This window comes from Chiroxiphia lanceolata, chromosome 5, assembly GCF_009829145.1.
Source record: "Chiroxiphia lanceolata isolate bChiLan1 chromosome 5, bChiLan1.pri, whole genome shotgun sequence".
NCBI classification, from domain to species: Eukaryota; Metazoa; Chordata; class Aves; order Passeriformes; family Pipridae; genus Chiroxiphia; species Chiroxiphia lanceolata.
This window is the reverse complement of record NC_045641.1, coordinates 49,724,803-49,740,883: the sequence shown is the minus strand read 5'-3', so window position 1 is coordinate 49,740,883 and position 16,081 is coordinate 49,724,803. Positions and strand designations below refer to the sequence as shown.

The following is a 16,081-nucleotide window of genomic DNA, read 5'->3' as shown; positions in this document are numbered from 1 at the left end:
GCAACATACAGATGGGCTCATGATCGAGGGGTGGATTTAACCATGGACACTATCTCCCAGGTTATCCATAACTGTGAAATGTGCTGCGATCAAGCAGGCCAAGAGACTAAAGCCCTTGTGGTATGGGGGGCGATGGTTGAAATATAAATATTGGGAGGCCTGGCAGATCAATTATGCCACACTCCCACAAACAGGTGTAGGCAAGCGCTACATGCTTACAATGGTGGAAACAGCCACTGGATGGCTAGAGATGTACCCTGTGCCTCTGCCCAGAACACCATCTTGGGCCTTGAAAAACAAGTCCTGTGGTGACACGGAACCCCAGAAAGAATTGAGTCGGACAATGGGACTCATTTCAAGAATAGCATCATAGACACCTGGGCCAGAAAGCATGGTATTGAGTGGGTGTATCATATTCCCTATCAAGCACCAGCCTCTGGGAAAACTGAATGGTGCAATGGACTGTTAAAAACCACATTGAAGGCAATGGGTGATGGGACCTTCAAACATTTGGATCTCTATTTAGCAAAGGCCACCTAGTTAGTCAACACTAAAGGCTCTACCAATCAAGCTGGCCCTGCCCAGTCAGAACCCTTGTGTACCATAGATGAAGTCCCTGTGGTGCATATGAGAAATATGAAAGATAGTTTGGATTACTCCTGCCTCAAGAAAGAACAAGCCCATCCATGGGATTGTTTTTGCTCAAGGACTTGGGTGCACTTGCTGAGTAATGCAGAGGGACAGGGGAACACCACGTGTACCTCAACGGGACCTGATTTTGGGTGAAAACCATCTCTCATATTGAATTGTATGTATAATACTTGTTGCTGAATGATACTGCCATTTATACCATACATCCCATGGACTAAATGAACTCAACAAAACATCTTGGGGGAATGATCGGTGATCACTGAAATAATACCATTGTTTGTATAATTATATGTGCATATATAGAGAGCTTAACACAAAAGGGGAGTGACCTGTTTGGAGTCTCAGTCCTCTGGTAACTGACCAAAGCCATCACAACTACCAAATATATAACACGTTTTTATGTTACAACTCGCTTTTTTTAGAATTACGTATTCCCTGAGCTGTTCTCCTTACAAAACAGAAGAGTCTAATAAATCCAAAAGTATAATGAATATGGTTGCTCGTGACAGTGGTAAATGCTGAAGAAAATGATTCAGAACATCTTTTTATCCACCAGATTGCTAAACTAAATAGATTTCTCATGTGCACTACATTAACATGAATGTTTTGAGTGTTAAACTTCAAAACAAGATTGAACAATACAGACCAATAAATCTCCATGCTTTGAAAAAGATGATAGGAGAGAAAACAAGCCTTAGACAAAAACAACAACAAAAAAGAAATTAAGATATTAGTTACTGAAATTTATCCAGAAAAGGCTAGTGCTCAGAATATGATTTGTATTTTAGCCCAGAGAGGTAACGTATAGAAGTCCTACAAGAAAGATGGAGAGAGACATGTAGTGACAGAACAAGGGGAGATGCTTTCAAACTGAAAGATAGCAGGTTTAACTTAGATATTAGGAAGAAATTCTTTACTGTGAGGGTGGTGAGGCACTGGAACAAGTTGCCTAGAGAAGTTGCCTCAACCCTGTTAGTGTTTAAGGCCAGGTTGGATGGAGCTCTGAGCAACCTGGTCTAATGGAAGGTGTCCCTGCCCATGGCAGGCGGGTTGGAACCAGATGATCTTTAAGGTCCCTTTCAACCCAAGCCGTTCTATGATTGTATGATTCTATAAGTCTTCTGTAATATCTGATACCCTAGTAGCCTTTTGGTCATCACCATTACCATCTCTTATTTGCCATATTCTATCACTTGCTGAAGAAGGCTTGTCTCAGTCATGTAACAAATAATTCTTCTCCAGAGGCCAGAAGGCTTGCTGGAAAAAAACAAACCACAAAGCAGTTTGGTAACTCTTGGGGAGAAATCTGGGCAATATTTGAGAAGCACTTTACTTGTGGACAGTTAAAATTACTACTGAAAAAAAGAAACATTGAGGAATAGGGAGTGGTGCAAGATATAAAATGTTTTAATTAAAAAAAGAACCAACTTGAATGTTTTGCAATCTCACTGCAGTATCATCTTCCTCAGCTGGGTCAACCTACTTGAATGTCTAAAGTCCTGCAAGGAAGGAGATAGTCAGAATGCACAGGAGAAACCAAAACCCACATCTTGCAGCCAGACATACAGTAGCAACTGACCCAGTTCATTTTGTGGTACTGACTTAAACAGGGACTCGGTTCTCCTTGGCCCACTTTTTCATGATGCGGACAATATATTCTACTTGAGAGTTACCATCGCTCTTCAGAAGATGCAGTACTTCCCGCAGAGTCTCTCTGCAAAGGTGGAAACAAAGATTTAAATGAGGCTAAGACTCAACTGATACAATAAACGACAATAAACAATCAAACTATTTTGCAAAACATGGACCTCCTAGATGGAGAGGTCCGTTCATCTGCAGGGTAGAAAGAGGTTAAAATGCACAGTTGATGAGATCCCAGGGACAAAAAACAACCAACCAAACAAAAAAGTCTTCTATACAATTGTATAGAAATTAAAAGTAAAAAAACTCCAGCAAAATCTAATCAGTTTAGAGCTTAGTGTGTGCATGTGTGTGTGTATTTATATATAAATCTTTACTCTTGCAAAATAGAACAAAGCAACCTTTTTTTTTTTAATCTTTAATGTTATTTGCTAGTCTTTAATATGGCAACATCTAGCTTAATACTGTCAAAGCACCTTACACATAAACACAAATAACATGGAAATGAACATTACCAATAGGCTAAACCAGTATTCTGCTGCAGTTAGCCAGCTAGTTTGCAGTAAGAACTTGTTTGCATATTTTGAAAAACAGAGAAGCTATATGTATTTTACTGCATCTGCTGCAGTGATTGCTAAAAGGACACTTGTAAGGTGCTATAGTTAGTGAGATTATTCCAGCAGAAAAGTGAATGGAAGGAAGGTGTAGAAGCCAAGACACACACCTGTCAGTCACATAGGAAACAGCAACTTTGGCCTGATGGACGATGGCCATCTGGCATCACCGCAGAATATTCACAAGGGAACAGTTCTTAAATACAGCCTCACTACTCTCTCTCATTCGCCCATCCAGTGAAATGGGCCAAAACCAAAATTATCAGTAACATGGATGATTTCCTTTAATCTTTCATCAAGTATGTATGTTTGTCTCACATGGACAGTGCCTTCAGAAAGCAAATTTTAGTGAAAACAGTCTCATCTACTCATTGTTTGGAGAAATTGTGTCCTTCTTACAGTGTTGAATAAACATTTCCTTAGTTCTATTCTATGAACCCTAAAATGTGACAATTTTCATTCTTATGCCATCGATATGAAGTAAAGTTGTTTTCCCCCAGCTCATGAACATACTACTACATTTATAGCCTAACTTTTCTTGTAGTATGATGACTAATGTATTTTGGTGTCTTACAGTTCATAGCATTTGCTGATAAGTTATTCTTCACCATATACTGTCGTGGAAGATACACTTCAAATTGAAAACTGCATATGGAACCACTGGCCAGAGTGTCTATTCTCTGAAAGGTCAATAATGAATTGGAAAAAGATATGGAGTCCTAAAGCTAAGATTATGATTCTGTCTTACAGCTAACTGAAAACAGGAAAAGAGCAAAATAAATTCAAATACAACACAGAATACTCACTTTGCTTCTCGGCCAGCTAAGATCATTTGAAATACACCCACACAAGCACCTCTCTTGCCTTCCCAGTATTCAGGATTATTGTCCAGTCTCTCCAGAACATCAAACGCTTTGGCTGAATAGTAAAACTGACCCATCTGCACAGAAAGTGAACATTATTCCTGACTGTATGATCATCTTTCAGAAGGAGATTAAAAACATTGAGCTCAAGTTTTCTGAAATGAGAAGTAAGTCATAGAAGCAATGCACATTTTCCTGTTTTTCTGCAGGCATCAAGTGACACAGAACAGGGACATTTCAGTTTTGTAGAGGAGGTATTATAACATCTTTTTTGAGGTGCCCTTATCTAGTGTCGTACCAATTATACCAAAGCCCTTGACCAAATATCAACCTCAAACTAGTCCAAACATTTGAAAATAGAATCATATTTCCTCATGTAGAGATGGTCACATATTTGTATGTCTTGTGGGTTTAACTTAGGAGTTAAAATGGTTTTTTTCACTGTTACAGTACAGTACAAAAGAAGATTCAGTGATTTCATAATCCAAATTTTTTCTGAGCATAGGAAAATCCAGTGTGTACTCTAACTTTTCTGCTTTAGGTTCTCTACTTTTGTTTAGGAACCAGAAGCAAGTTGCTTGGCAACACTCAGTGCAAAAAGGAGTGACCATATTAACTGTGGATTTTGAAGTCAGCATAGCTCGTGGGCTGCATCTATGACTGTGAGTGTTCTCCACTTGGGCAAGCCTGAATAGCAATGTTGTTTGTGAGTGGCATCTTCCCATGAGAGAGCACAGAAGGTAGACTGAGCATAACCTCCCATCCTTTGGTAGCTGGAAGCCTCTGCAGAGAAAAAAGGGTAGGCTGAGGGAGTTACACTGGGAAACTTTAGTCAGAGAAACACTGGTACTACAGAATGAGTAATAATTCCCTTTTCTTCACATAAAAGTTGATTTGAATCACTGGTGACTGGAAAGCACTTAAATGGATGGGAATAAAGATAGCAAAAATAAACGGTATCAGATGTGTCAGCTAAAAAGAAAAAATTATTACTGATCTATCCAAATTAGTATCTGATCTGGTTCCACTAAGCAGATATAGGTTTAATGTCCTCCTTCTATTGGACATTAAAGTAGGAAATGCTTCACCCCAAGTCATGTGCTGTTCCTTATATGGAGAAGATGGGCAATTGCATAAAAAGCATCAAGAAATTAGCCAGAAGTCCTTTATCCTAGCTTCCTCACTGAACAATTTCTGTCAGCACAGCAATGGGGCATTCGGCTACACCTAGTCTAAGGACACTGTTGACCTTGCTTTATCCATGCTCATTCTGCTTTCTGTTGAGCAAGGCCTAGTGCAACTGCCTTCTTAAGTTACATTTCTGGTGCTGTCTGTGGACCTCTAATATAATGTAATGTTTCAGAAACAACTGAAAAATGCCACATAAACTCAAACAACATGGACCTTGCTATTTAGTGGAAGAGGTACAAGCAGCTGCTAGTGTAGAAAGACATTTAACACCATAGTAACAATTCTTGAAATTAAATTCCTTGGCCTTTAGAGCATTTATGGCTATATGCAGACACATAATTAGGCTGAAAAATTTAGTCCTTTAAGTGCAGTTTTTCAGAGCTCTGGATGAATCCAAAATGTGGAGCTGCTTCTCCTCTTGAGTACAATAAGGTTTTCAGAAGAATTTAGACAAAGCAATCAACTGATTTAAGTAAGACTTTAAATGGTCTGGAGAGAGTTTTTACATGTCTGTTTTCCAACCTGCTTTCATAAATTGCAGCTGTGGGAAACACCAGAGGCATAGTCACTTGCCTGAGCAACAAGACTTCTAGGGTGAGATGGTGGACTGAGTACTTGAAAGATGTGCAAGAGATAATTCTCTCAAGTTTTAGAATAATGCTTTTGAGATCACAAGGAGTATCTCTCATTGCCACTACAAACTTTAAGGAAAACATAATACTGTCCCAGGAAAAAACGCAGCATGAGGCTCCTCGCCAAATCTATGCTAGATTTTTTTTTCATTAAAAGTTTTTTGTCAATTCTACCCATAAGGAATCCCTAGGAGGAGAATAAACTGTTATTATTGATAGCTCAAGCATGCAGTAATTTACCAATGTTTTAATCAACGGGTTGTCTATCAAGCAGGCCTGTAGGTTAAAATACTGACTAACCCTTGCCAACTCATCGACATTATTAGACATCCTGCTGTTATAAAAGAAAGTTCACTAGTGATGACAATGATAAAAAGTATCCAAAAAATGACTACTGGGACAATCAGTGAATTAACATGTCATACACCAAGCTCTGAAGAGAAAACTCACTTTGTAGCAATCATTTGCAATGAGTTGTAACAGGTTAAAGGAGTCCCCTGAGGTTTCCATCTTCAGATAGAGCTTCCAGGCCGACTGTGGTTTCTTATTCATAATATCTGCAATAAGAAGAAAAAGCTGAAATTGTGAAAAGAATATGCCACACACAATACTCAATGGCAGGTGGAATAGATGTTCCTGTATTTCTTTGCTTAATGTAAATGCATGCCTCAGCATGAGCATGAGCCTGGGAAGGAAAACTTGTCCTTATCTTCTGCCTTACTAGTGATAACAGCCAATTCATCAGAGAACGTCAATGTCAAGAGGAATAATTATGGTGTTTACATCTCAATTTATATTTCACAGCAATAAGAACAACTCTCATGATTTCAGGTGTGATTAAGGAACAGAATAGAAAGCATTATAGAAATTTTTTATACAAGACAATGCATTCAAGAACTGTTTGGGCAATACTCTCAGGCACATGGTGTGACTCTTGGAGATGGTCTTGTGCAGGGCTAAGAGCTGGACTCAATGATGCTTGTGGTCCCTTTCAACTCAGTGTATTCTGTGAAAGATCATGTTAAGAGATGTTTACTACATCTGCAGTATGGCATAATGTCCCCAAACCTACATATTTATATTTCAGGTATAACTACGGAAAATTGTTTGATATGGAACATTTTTGTATTGAGGCACTGTAAGGAAAACAAATTAGCCTAGGGAGTCTCAGACTTGAGTCATTAGAAAAGTCCACCTCTATATTATTTTGTATGTGGCACTGTAGCTGTATCTGTACTGAGGTGTACTCTGCAATGTTTTAAAAACTGGTTCGGAAAAAGTAAATAAGATTTGCTATAGAATAATAAACACAGCAAAAGTTTCCAGTGTTCAAGGAAAGAATAGAAGAGGTTTGTGAAATAAAAAACATGCTGGAGATTATAAAGGATATCCCTCGGGCACAGGAGTTTGGACAACATGTGGAGTAATATGGTAGGAATCAAAATACCACATATGCTTGCCTGATTCTTCTCTTCCCTAGACATCTGACGTTGGCCACCCTTGGAGGCAGACAGACCCTTGGGCCTGACCAGTATGAATGCTTCTATTTCGTGTTTTACTCTGAACGTTTTAGAGCTGTAACTCAGTCTTTTAAGACAGAAAGCCTTCACTCAAGCAATTGAGTAGACAACTGAGAAGAAAGAGGGTCACTGGTCAGGACAAAGCTGCACTGACAGTACTATAAGAGCATTGCACTGAAGCAGTAATTGCTTATAAAAGCCAGATGTACGAAGGTGCAATAACCACCCACACTATAACTAGTGCAATCAGCTTTTCACTTTCATAGTCCAGAATCCACCTACAACATTAAATTCAATTAGGAAAGTGGATTGCCAGGACTGACGCAATAGAGGAGGATCTGTATTCTGCGATGTTGAGAGTAAAGTGACTCACAGCAGCGAGCTAGCCAGCTAAGGTAAATAAAATCACTCTTTATCTTCTCACTCTGGATCAAAAGGAACACCTGCAGGAAGAAGGAAAATGGAAGATTATACATGCATGTACTTTTAAACAAACAGAAGGCAAACCTACCTCGTTTCAACACGCAGCTAAGGCTTAAGCCACACAAACTCTTCGTGGCTTAAGTGCAGTGTAGGGACATCCCTACTCTGTGTGGGGTAGGTGGAAGATTCACACAGTGCCCCGCTTGTCGAGGGACTTGTGCAGTTTCAGAGTGCCAAGCTGAGCAGAGGGTGCGGCCTGCTCTGAACAAGTGCCAGTGGGCGGCCATGCAACACAAACAACACAAAGGAACACTGGGCCTGTGGGAAAAGCTATTTGGAATGTGTTTGTTTAGAAAGCGATGCAAGCAATTACATTAGCATCTTCTTGAAATACCAGAAGTTTCACATATAGATGAGCCTTTCCTCCCCACACCTCAGAGATCATTCCAGGTCAGCAACAAGCCATTTCTAACCGTTTTGGTTTCAGTAAGGTTCTGAGGCAAAGCATTCATCTTTTGTAACTTACCGTACAAATACAGGTTTATTACATTCTACATCTGAAGGGATGTGCGTGTGGGAAGTTATACATTTTAAAATGTACTCTGGCTCTGCTCACAGATAAAATAAGCTATTTATGTGTCTCTCTAGTATATTTGTAACTATACTGGATACTACTGGAAAAACTCAAAACACCTTTATAGGAGCAGATGTATGTACTGGAACAGTGAGTTCCACAAATTACTAACATTTGTATTGCTTAAACATTGCTGAACCCCTAATTTTGGGGGGAGGGAGAAGGAGTAATAGGGAAAAAATTAAAAAAAAGCAGTATTATCACTTTAAGTAGCACTTTATCATAGGTTTTATTTCATTATGTCCAGGGAGGTATGCTTTTATATAACTTAATAAGTGCTATGTCTGGAGATGTTTTACAAGTTTATGAGACACTGGGGAAGGCTGATCTTTATGCGGAAGTGTCATCACAACCAGAGATCAGACATGAGGCCAGATGAATCAATCTAACTACATAATTCTGTTATTTAAATGCATCAGCTATATGACACAAGTTTCTATAGAACAACTTCTAAAAAACGTAAGAGAAAAAATGTATATTAACAGCAGCTACACTTTTGTTTTCCTTTGTTGCCTGGCTGCTACTAAAACTTACTTATAGCATTATCCTTTTTATGAAGTCTCAGGAATCAGGATAGCCCATTAGCATAGTTTTGAAAGATTTTCATTAAGCTAGGTGAATTGAAAGCTTGGTGAATTGAAATATCTATCCATTTCCCTGACAGTCTTGGAATATTTTTCTTAAAGACAGATGAAATTTCAGGTCACAGAAATTAAGGAGTAAGGGTGCTGGGTGAGGGGGTCAGGACAGTGGGGAGACAAACTGTAAAACCAGGAGGGTTCTGTTATTGACAAACGTGAAGAGTTAAAAAGTTAGAGAGACAGGAAAAACAGAACAAAAACATAACTCCCAAACCAACCAAACCTATATGATTCACTTTAGACTATGTGGTAGGGATTTTTTTCTGTGGCTTGTCTTCCTTCTGGTCTTGTGGAAAATGTTGCTTCCATCTTCATAATAACTATTTGCTTTTGCATATTTTAGTTGTAATTAAGTTTCTGCTGCACAGACATAAAAAAGTACTGGGTGTAGAAGTTAATCTCTTCCAGCTGCATGTGGATGCTGCTGAATAAGATAGTGAGCACTTCCTCTTTTCCTCCCACATCTCCCAGAGGAAGATTTTTTTCTTTAAACAAAAATTTCTAGGGACACCTAGAAGCTTTTAACTATTCAGTGTCTTTTACTCAGCATGCTCTAATCAGTCTGAACAAAGAGTGCCTGGTATCCCAGACAAAGCAGAGGAAATCTGATTAAGAGGCCATTCTTTGATCAATTAGAGGTAGCTGCAAGCACACTTATGATGCATCACAAGCAGCATGACTCCCCATATACCTCACATTACAAGATTAGCAAGATAATCTTTTCTGAATAGTATTCAGAGAGTTTCAGTTCCTCTAAGAAGGGGAAGAAGATATTCCACACAACCTGCTTATTTTCAACCAACATGAAGATCTGGAGGGAGAAAGGGAACGAAAGAGTGGAGCAGGGGGGAAATGTTTCCATTGCTGTTTTTTAAAGAAAGTAAATACATACCTCTTCAGCCTCTTTAAAATTGCCTGTTGCAGCTTTGGCTTGAGCATAGTTGAAGTTAAAAGTGTCATCATTGTAGAAGTAACTCTGAAAAATAAGACACGTGGATAAAGCTCAAATAAATGAAACAAAAAACTCCTCTTCCTGTGATATAATAACATTAAAAATACACCCCTCACCCCCAGTCTGAGTCAGACCATATAAAGACAATGGGAAGGAAAAAGAAAAACCCACATTAGGAACATACGGTATTTATAAACACTGGGCAGAAAAATTATGGACTGGCTTTCCATCCTACATTCATGACTACAAACACAGCTGAAACATTCCACAATATTAACTATGCGAGACCTGGAAAATGTTCCAAGTTCAAAATTGCAGTGGCAGCCTTTGTGGGTATAATTTTCACTTGGGGCAAGTGAAGACATGCTGTGCTGCCATGGTCTCTTTCACCTCCCAAGCACTTATTTCACCACTAGGGTGGGTAAATAGGCAGTTGATTCCCTGAAGTCTTTAAGGAGATGAACGCTTTTGTTTTTCCAAGACTTGTCAAGGTTCATGAAGAGATCCTGTGGATCCGGTTACGTGACAGATGCTAGTCTGACACACTGGATCGCATGATGGAGGTGGAGCACAGTACTGGGCTACAGCAGGCAGCATACCATGTAGTAGGACTTCCTTTACAAGTCTTGCTTACAGGTACCCTTCTGTCTAGTTGAAGTGCAACAAAAAGTTTTTCTCTCCCATAATACCAGACATGACACATTTGGTTTAGGACACATCAGGTTGATCTAGCTGTATCTTGTTGAAAAGCTACATGGGTCAAAGCAGAAAATGTAGCTCTAGGTACAGGTACCAAACATCTAGCCTGATGTTTGGGTTTGACCTGAAGAGCTAATATTTTATCATGGTCAGATATCCAGAGTGAAGTATAACTCAGATGTCCAAAAGTCAGCCATGTTCTACGTTCAGCACTGTCCCACACTGCTGCATCAGTAGAAGTGGTAGAGATAAGATAGAACACAACATCACAGTTACAAGCATGGATGGGGATTGATGATCCCTGTCCACTAGTTGTGCACTGCTTATGAAAGAGCATGGGAAAAAAGGAGGGTGGTTTATCCACTGTAGTTACTGTAAGAAAAGCAATGCATTTATAATAAGGTGTCCTCTCAGAATTCTCATGCCTAAAGCGGTTTTAACTGATCAGGGATGAACACAGTGTTTCTGGAGAGAACATCATACAAATAATCTTCACAGAGTGCACGCTCCACTTTAAGAGCTGCAGAGATTCTACTGAAGTTTATTCCTGTGAACGAAACACAAAAGGTAACTGTAAAGCCACCTACACCTTGCTTGTAACATGGTAAAGGAAGAAATACTTGCATCCCTGTGAGCTGAAGAGAAGGGAAATGACTTAAATAAATCTGAGCATGCTTAGTCTCAGCTAAAAAATTATGAGAATGATCAATTACTTCAAAATGACCGCGCAAGAAAAGTTGTAAGAGGGAGTAAACTTTCGTCCCATATATCTTGGAGGTGGTTTGTAATCACATTTAACTTTGACATTTTCAGGTTAGAACTACCTTTTTAAGAACCTTTTAATGGAAATGGAAAGAGCTGAGCATATCTGTGGGGTCATTCACTGCTCTGTAAATGTGAGAAATATACAGGATGAATTTTCTGGAAATTCTATACCCCCTGTCTGTAAACTGAGACCAGATGACAAGTTCTAACAAGAAATATGACTTTTAGATGGCTCAAGTTAGGCAAAAAAATTTTCACCCTTAGTTTCCTTTTCTTAATTACACACATACTCCACTTTGGGGTGGTAGTGGTATGTCTCTTCATTCCACTACACTGGAGCCCTGCTAGTGGCTAGAGCCACTGGGATTTCCTCAAAGGTCTATTTCCAGACAAAGTTTAAAAACTACACCTTCATAATTTTTTCACTCATCAACTGCTTTTGGCACCATTACAATCATGTTTTTCTTTAGATCTCACCCTCTTTAGAATATTGTCATTCTGCTCATCTTGTGTATCTCCCAAATAATTTCTTGTTATAACTCTAGTTTCAAATCACTGGAACAAGACTGCAATTATTTAACCCATAATCACACTCCAGCCTCCTCTTTCCTCACATCTAACTGTGTATCTGTAAGTTATACCCATTTTATCCATTGAATACTGGTGATTTGATAATGCTGCATCATATTGACTTCAAACTTCTCTTACTTTGAAAAAAGTAACATTGTCTGCAGGGTACCACTCAGATAACTTCTGCAAAAATAACATTCTTAATGTAATATTTCCCTATTTTAGCCCTTCAGTGACTGGTTTCCCTGTAGTTATAACCCAGTTCCCCGAGTTATTATTTTCAGAGTCCCTCACGTCCTATGTTCTTTACACACTATTGTTCATTAAAATGTTGTCTCCCAACCATTGACAAGAATCTCCACCACTCATTTGATAAGTCTTAAGAAAACATTTGGGTTTTTTCCCTCCATGCTGCCCACCCCATAAATATCCACAAATTTTTTCACTGTCTTCCTTTAATTATCTTCCTCATCTTCTATGATGCCACCAGAAAGCCTGATAAGGGCTAAATTGCAAATGTGATGAGACCATCACGCCCACTATGCTGCATGGTGCTATTTTCTAAATTGCTTCTTTACATTTTGATCCATTTGCTATACTGAGCACTTATGTCCCACTGTCATTCCAGTGTTTTGTTCTTATTGTTGTTTCTGCATCTTTTTATGTTTCCATTGTGTCTCACATAGTACAGTCTGTAAATAGTGATTCCATGCATTACAGTACTACCAATACTAAATAATAATACTAACCTTGATTGAGTTGAGGTAAATTAGGACATTAGGAAACTGTCTAAGAAGAAAGAAGCAGGAGGACATGCACTGTCTCCCTGGAATGGTATCTAAAATTCAAAAGAGAAATGCAAATTTGTAGAATTAAAAAACACACAGTAATGGAAATCACTGCCAAGATTGCTGGCAACTATGAAAGCAGCTAGTTTCTAAAAATAGTGTAGCTTGCCTTTTCAGGCAAAGGACCATACTAGAGGTTAGAAAAAACTATTAGTTCATCTTGTCATCTTTCTCTACAGCATCCAATAACTATTGCAAGACTTTAATCAACAGCAAACTCTACAGAGACAAATGGTTTAAGTAACAAGCCTTTTCCATGACACAATTTATGTAGCTTAATTTTATCATGAATTATTCTTACTCTTAGGAAATGACACTTCATACAAACCTGAGCTTGTTATTCTAACCTCATTAACCTTCTTTCTTTAAAATTATGCTTTTCAGTTATCCTGGACAAGAAACTCTACATATTTTAATATTAGTTCAAGTAAGACAGTAAACTTGATAACACTGAAAATATCATTATAAAAAAAGAATTAATATTGGAACAGGAAGAATACTCAGTGATACCAGATAATATGAAAATTAATGCCCGTGCTTTTGGGATTACCACATTGCTCACAAGTGGTAAAGGCATAAATAAGTTAGACATATCAGTTCAAATGAGAGTCACTAAATTTTGCTGCTATCTACGTCATCATAACTTTGCTGCAACCGTATTATGCTGTCATCCACTCCGACAGTGTAAGCTGTGTTACTGAAAAAATTTCAAAGCTGTTTTAAAGATTCTGAAGTAAGCTTACTAGAACTAATTTTTGTTAGACCCAACTAGAAGAGATGGATGAACCCAAGTGCAGCTGGGAAGGCCTAACTGCAAGTGATTTCAAATCACTACTATTTCACTACATGAAATGATCATTGGAGAGCACGTGCAGTTTGGAAAGGTGTTGAGAGATAAGATCCTAAGGCTACCAATATCCCTGAAATAATCTGCTGCTGGATGTTAGTTACCATGAATACATCTGCACTAAAAATAACTTTTCTATATACAGAAATTTCATGTAACTGAAGACTAATATTTTGACTCCATCCACCACAGAAAATAGAGTATTCCACTGGAAAACTCCTTTAAATAAGGTAGAGTAGTAATTATTCCTGGAAAGCACTATATAAGATCTCAAAATACATTTCAAAGGAAAGCGAAATAGTCTCATTTTTTACCTTTTAGCACTAGGAGATACTGAGCTTGGATGTCCTGTCATTTCCATATAGAGACAATCAATCCTTATCTATGCCTGAACCACATCACTCTGTTCTCCAAATTCAGAAAATTATTTGGTTATTTATGAATTGTTCACTTGTGAGCAAAACTGACCTGTATATTTATATGTTCTTTTTTACATGCATGCATACTTTTCATCACAAATACATGCCTCTACAGGACAATAACAGAAACAGTTTTGCAACAAAAAAAAAAAGTGAAGAAACACTGAGTAATGACACTGAAGATAACTTGAAAATGCTCATTTTCTCTGACATTCAATTTTTGAAGTTCATAAACTCACAACAATTTATTTTAAACAAAATTTTAAAAATGCAAAACTTGTAAAGAATACTTAAAACTCAGGATACATTTTTAGTAAAAATGAATCACAGTAACAAAATATTACAAACATAATTTTCCCATATATGATTCAAGAGTTTCTAAATTTTAGTATTTATTCTTATGTCCACATTTTGGCAGAAAATTTTATTATCCCAGCACACCATTCTCCATATACTTTTAGTGAAAGATTTCATTGAAAAAACAAACGTCTGAGTATCTTATACAACTCAGCAATGACTACTACTGGAGACTGAAAAACTAGAGTTTTACAGTTCTAATTCACCGCATGTGACTCATGCAGGAAGAGGAAAAATTTGTCATTTAAAAAAATTACTCAGGGTGACCTAAGAGTACCTCAAAGAAAAGACCACATGAAGTCCAGAAGAAGTGTTTCATTCCTCCCACCCAGCATCAGATATGCTTGACTTGGTCCTAAAGGAGGACCACTGAAAACAAAAGGAGTGCTGCTCTTCATTATGCTTGTAGTGGTTTTGGAGTAGTTTGTAACACTTACATCAAGCACCAGAAGGACTGCATTTAATGGAAACGTTAATGTTAATTTACTTTCACTGATGTTCCTCTTGTCCCATTTCCTCCTTAACTTATCTTAAAAATCTGATCTGTTTAATTTTCCACTCAGTTGAGACCTTGGTAGAAGAGCATGAGAACTAACTATAAAAATCTAGTTATATCCTCCTTCATAATGTCAGTTCCCTTTCATGTCATTAGGACTAAGAATTTCTATTAAGCTTAAAAAAAACCCCAGTAACCAAGCTGCTGTTCTGGGTGTTATTTATTGCTGCTAGAGGATGAATATTGACTCCTACATTGTAAGTGCTTCCTGAACTTTTTTTAGTTTTTGTTTTGGGTGACCCTACTCCCATTAAAGTTTATAACATCCATCTTGAGACAAAATCTGTACATTTATTGGAACAGACTTTCACATTAACTCAGTTTGCTCTATGTCCCTTGAACCTTCAAGTCAGAGATCTAATTAAAAAGAGCAAAGGCCTTAATTGATAACTTCAAATGACTTTACAAATAAATAATACTATACTTCCTGAACTGCATGTTGCTGCTTTTGCCTTAATGCAGTCATGGGATTACTACAGTTAACAAAAGCAAGTCAGAAAAAATATTTCATATCTTCATTTTAATCCATTATTTTTTGATAATCCATATTGTCAGACTGTTGTGACTGTTGTAGTTTAACACCAGCTAGCAACTAAGTACTACTTGTTCTATCCCCTCCCCCTAAAAAAAAAGTAAAACTTGCAGGTTTTACTTTAAGAACGGTTTAATAATTGAATTGAAATAAAATAAAATAATAATATTATTAATAATAATAGTAATGAAAGTGAGAGAGAGAAAAAGAGAAAGAGGAAAAAAGAGAGAGAGGAAAAAAGAGAGAGAGAGGGAAGAGTAAAACTCAAGAGAAACAAGTGATATACAATTGCTCACCACCCATTTACCAATGCCCAGCCCACTCATGAGCCACAATTAGCCCCTCCCAGTCGACTCCCCCCCGTTTAGGTACTGGGCATGATGTTCTACACTATGGAATAACCCTTTAGCTCATTCAGAGCTGTCCTGGCCATGCTTCTTCCCAACTTTTTGTACAGCTCCTCACTGGCAGAGCAGGGGAAACTGAAAAGCCCTTGACTTAGGGTAAGCACGACTTAGCAACAACTAAAACACTGGTGCGTTATCACCGTTATTTTCATACTAAATTCAAAACACAGCACTGTACCAGCCTCTAAGAAGAAAATTAACTCTATCCCAGGTAAAACCAGGACACAGGCCCAGCTGCAAGCAAAGGATTTCCTCACTCTAGCAAGCCCAAACCTACTTCCGTATTATAAATCTGCAAAGCAGCTAACTTGATATCTTC

At 38.0% G+C, this 16,081-nt stretch overlaps 1 protein-coding gene across 4 annotated transcripts in view; it reads right to left on the bottom strand.

Annotated features, from left to right (window-relative positions):
• The window catches only part of TTC26 (tetratricopeptide repeat domain 26), a 54,885-nt gene that overhangs the window by 7,859 nt on the left and 30,945 nt on the right, over window positions 1–16,081 (bottom strand). For 2 of the 4 annotated variants that reach the window (XM_032689112.1, XM_032689115.1), the window contains exons 13-18: window positions 12,546–12,634; window positions 9,703–9,786; window positions 7,486–7,555; window positions 6,043–6,149; window positions 3,713–3,846; window positions 2,035–2,365 (exon numbers count right to left, since the gene is read on the bottom strand). In XM_032689112.1, coding sequence (XP_032545003.1) covers window positions 2,254–2,365; window positions 3,713–3,846; window positions 6,043–6,149; window positions 7,486–7,555; window positions 9,703–9,786; window positions 12,546–12,634 — 596 coding nt within the window. In that variant the 3' untranslated portion in view covers window positions 2,035–2,253. Of the gene's footprint in view, window positions 1–2,034; window positions 2,366–3,712; window positions 3,847–6,042; window positions 6,150–7,485; window positions 7,556–9,702; window positions 9,787–12,545; window positions 12,635–16,081 lie in introns of those variants that run through there. The other 2 variants (XM_032689113.1, XM_032689114.1) reach the window with 2 other exon arrangements.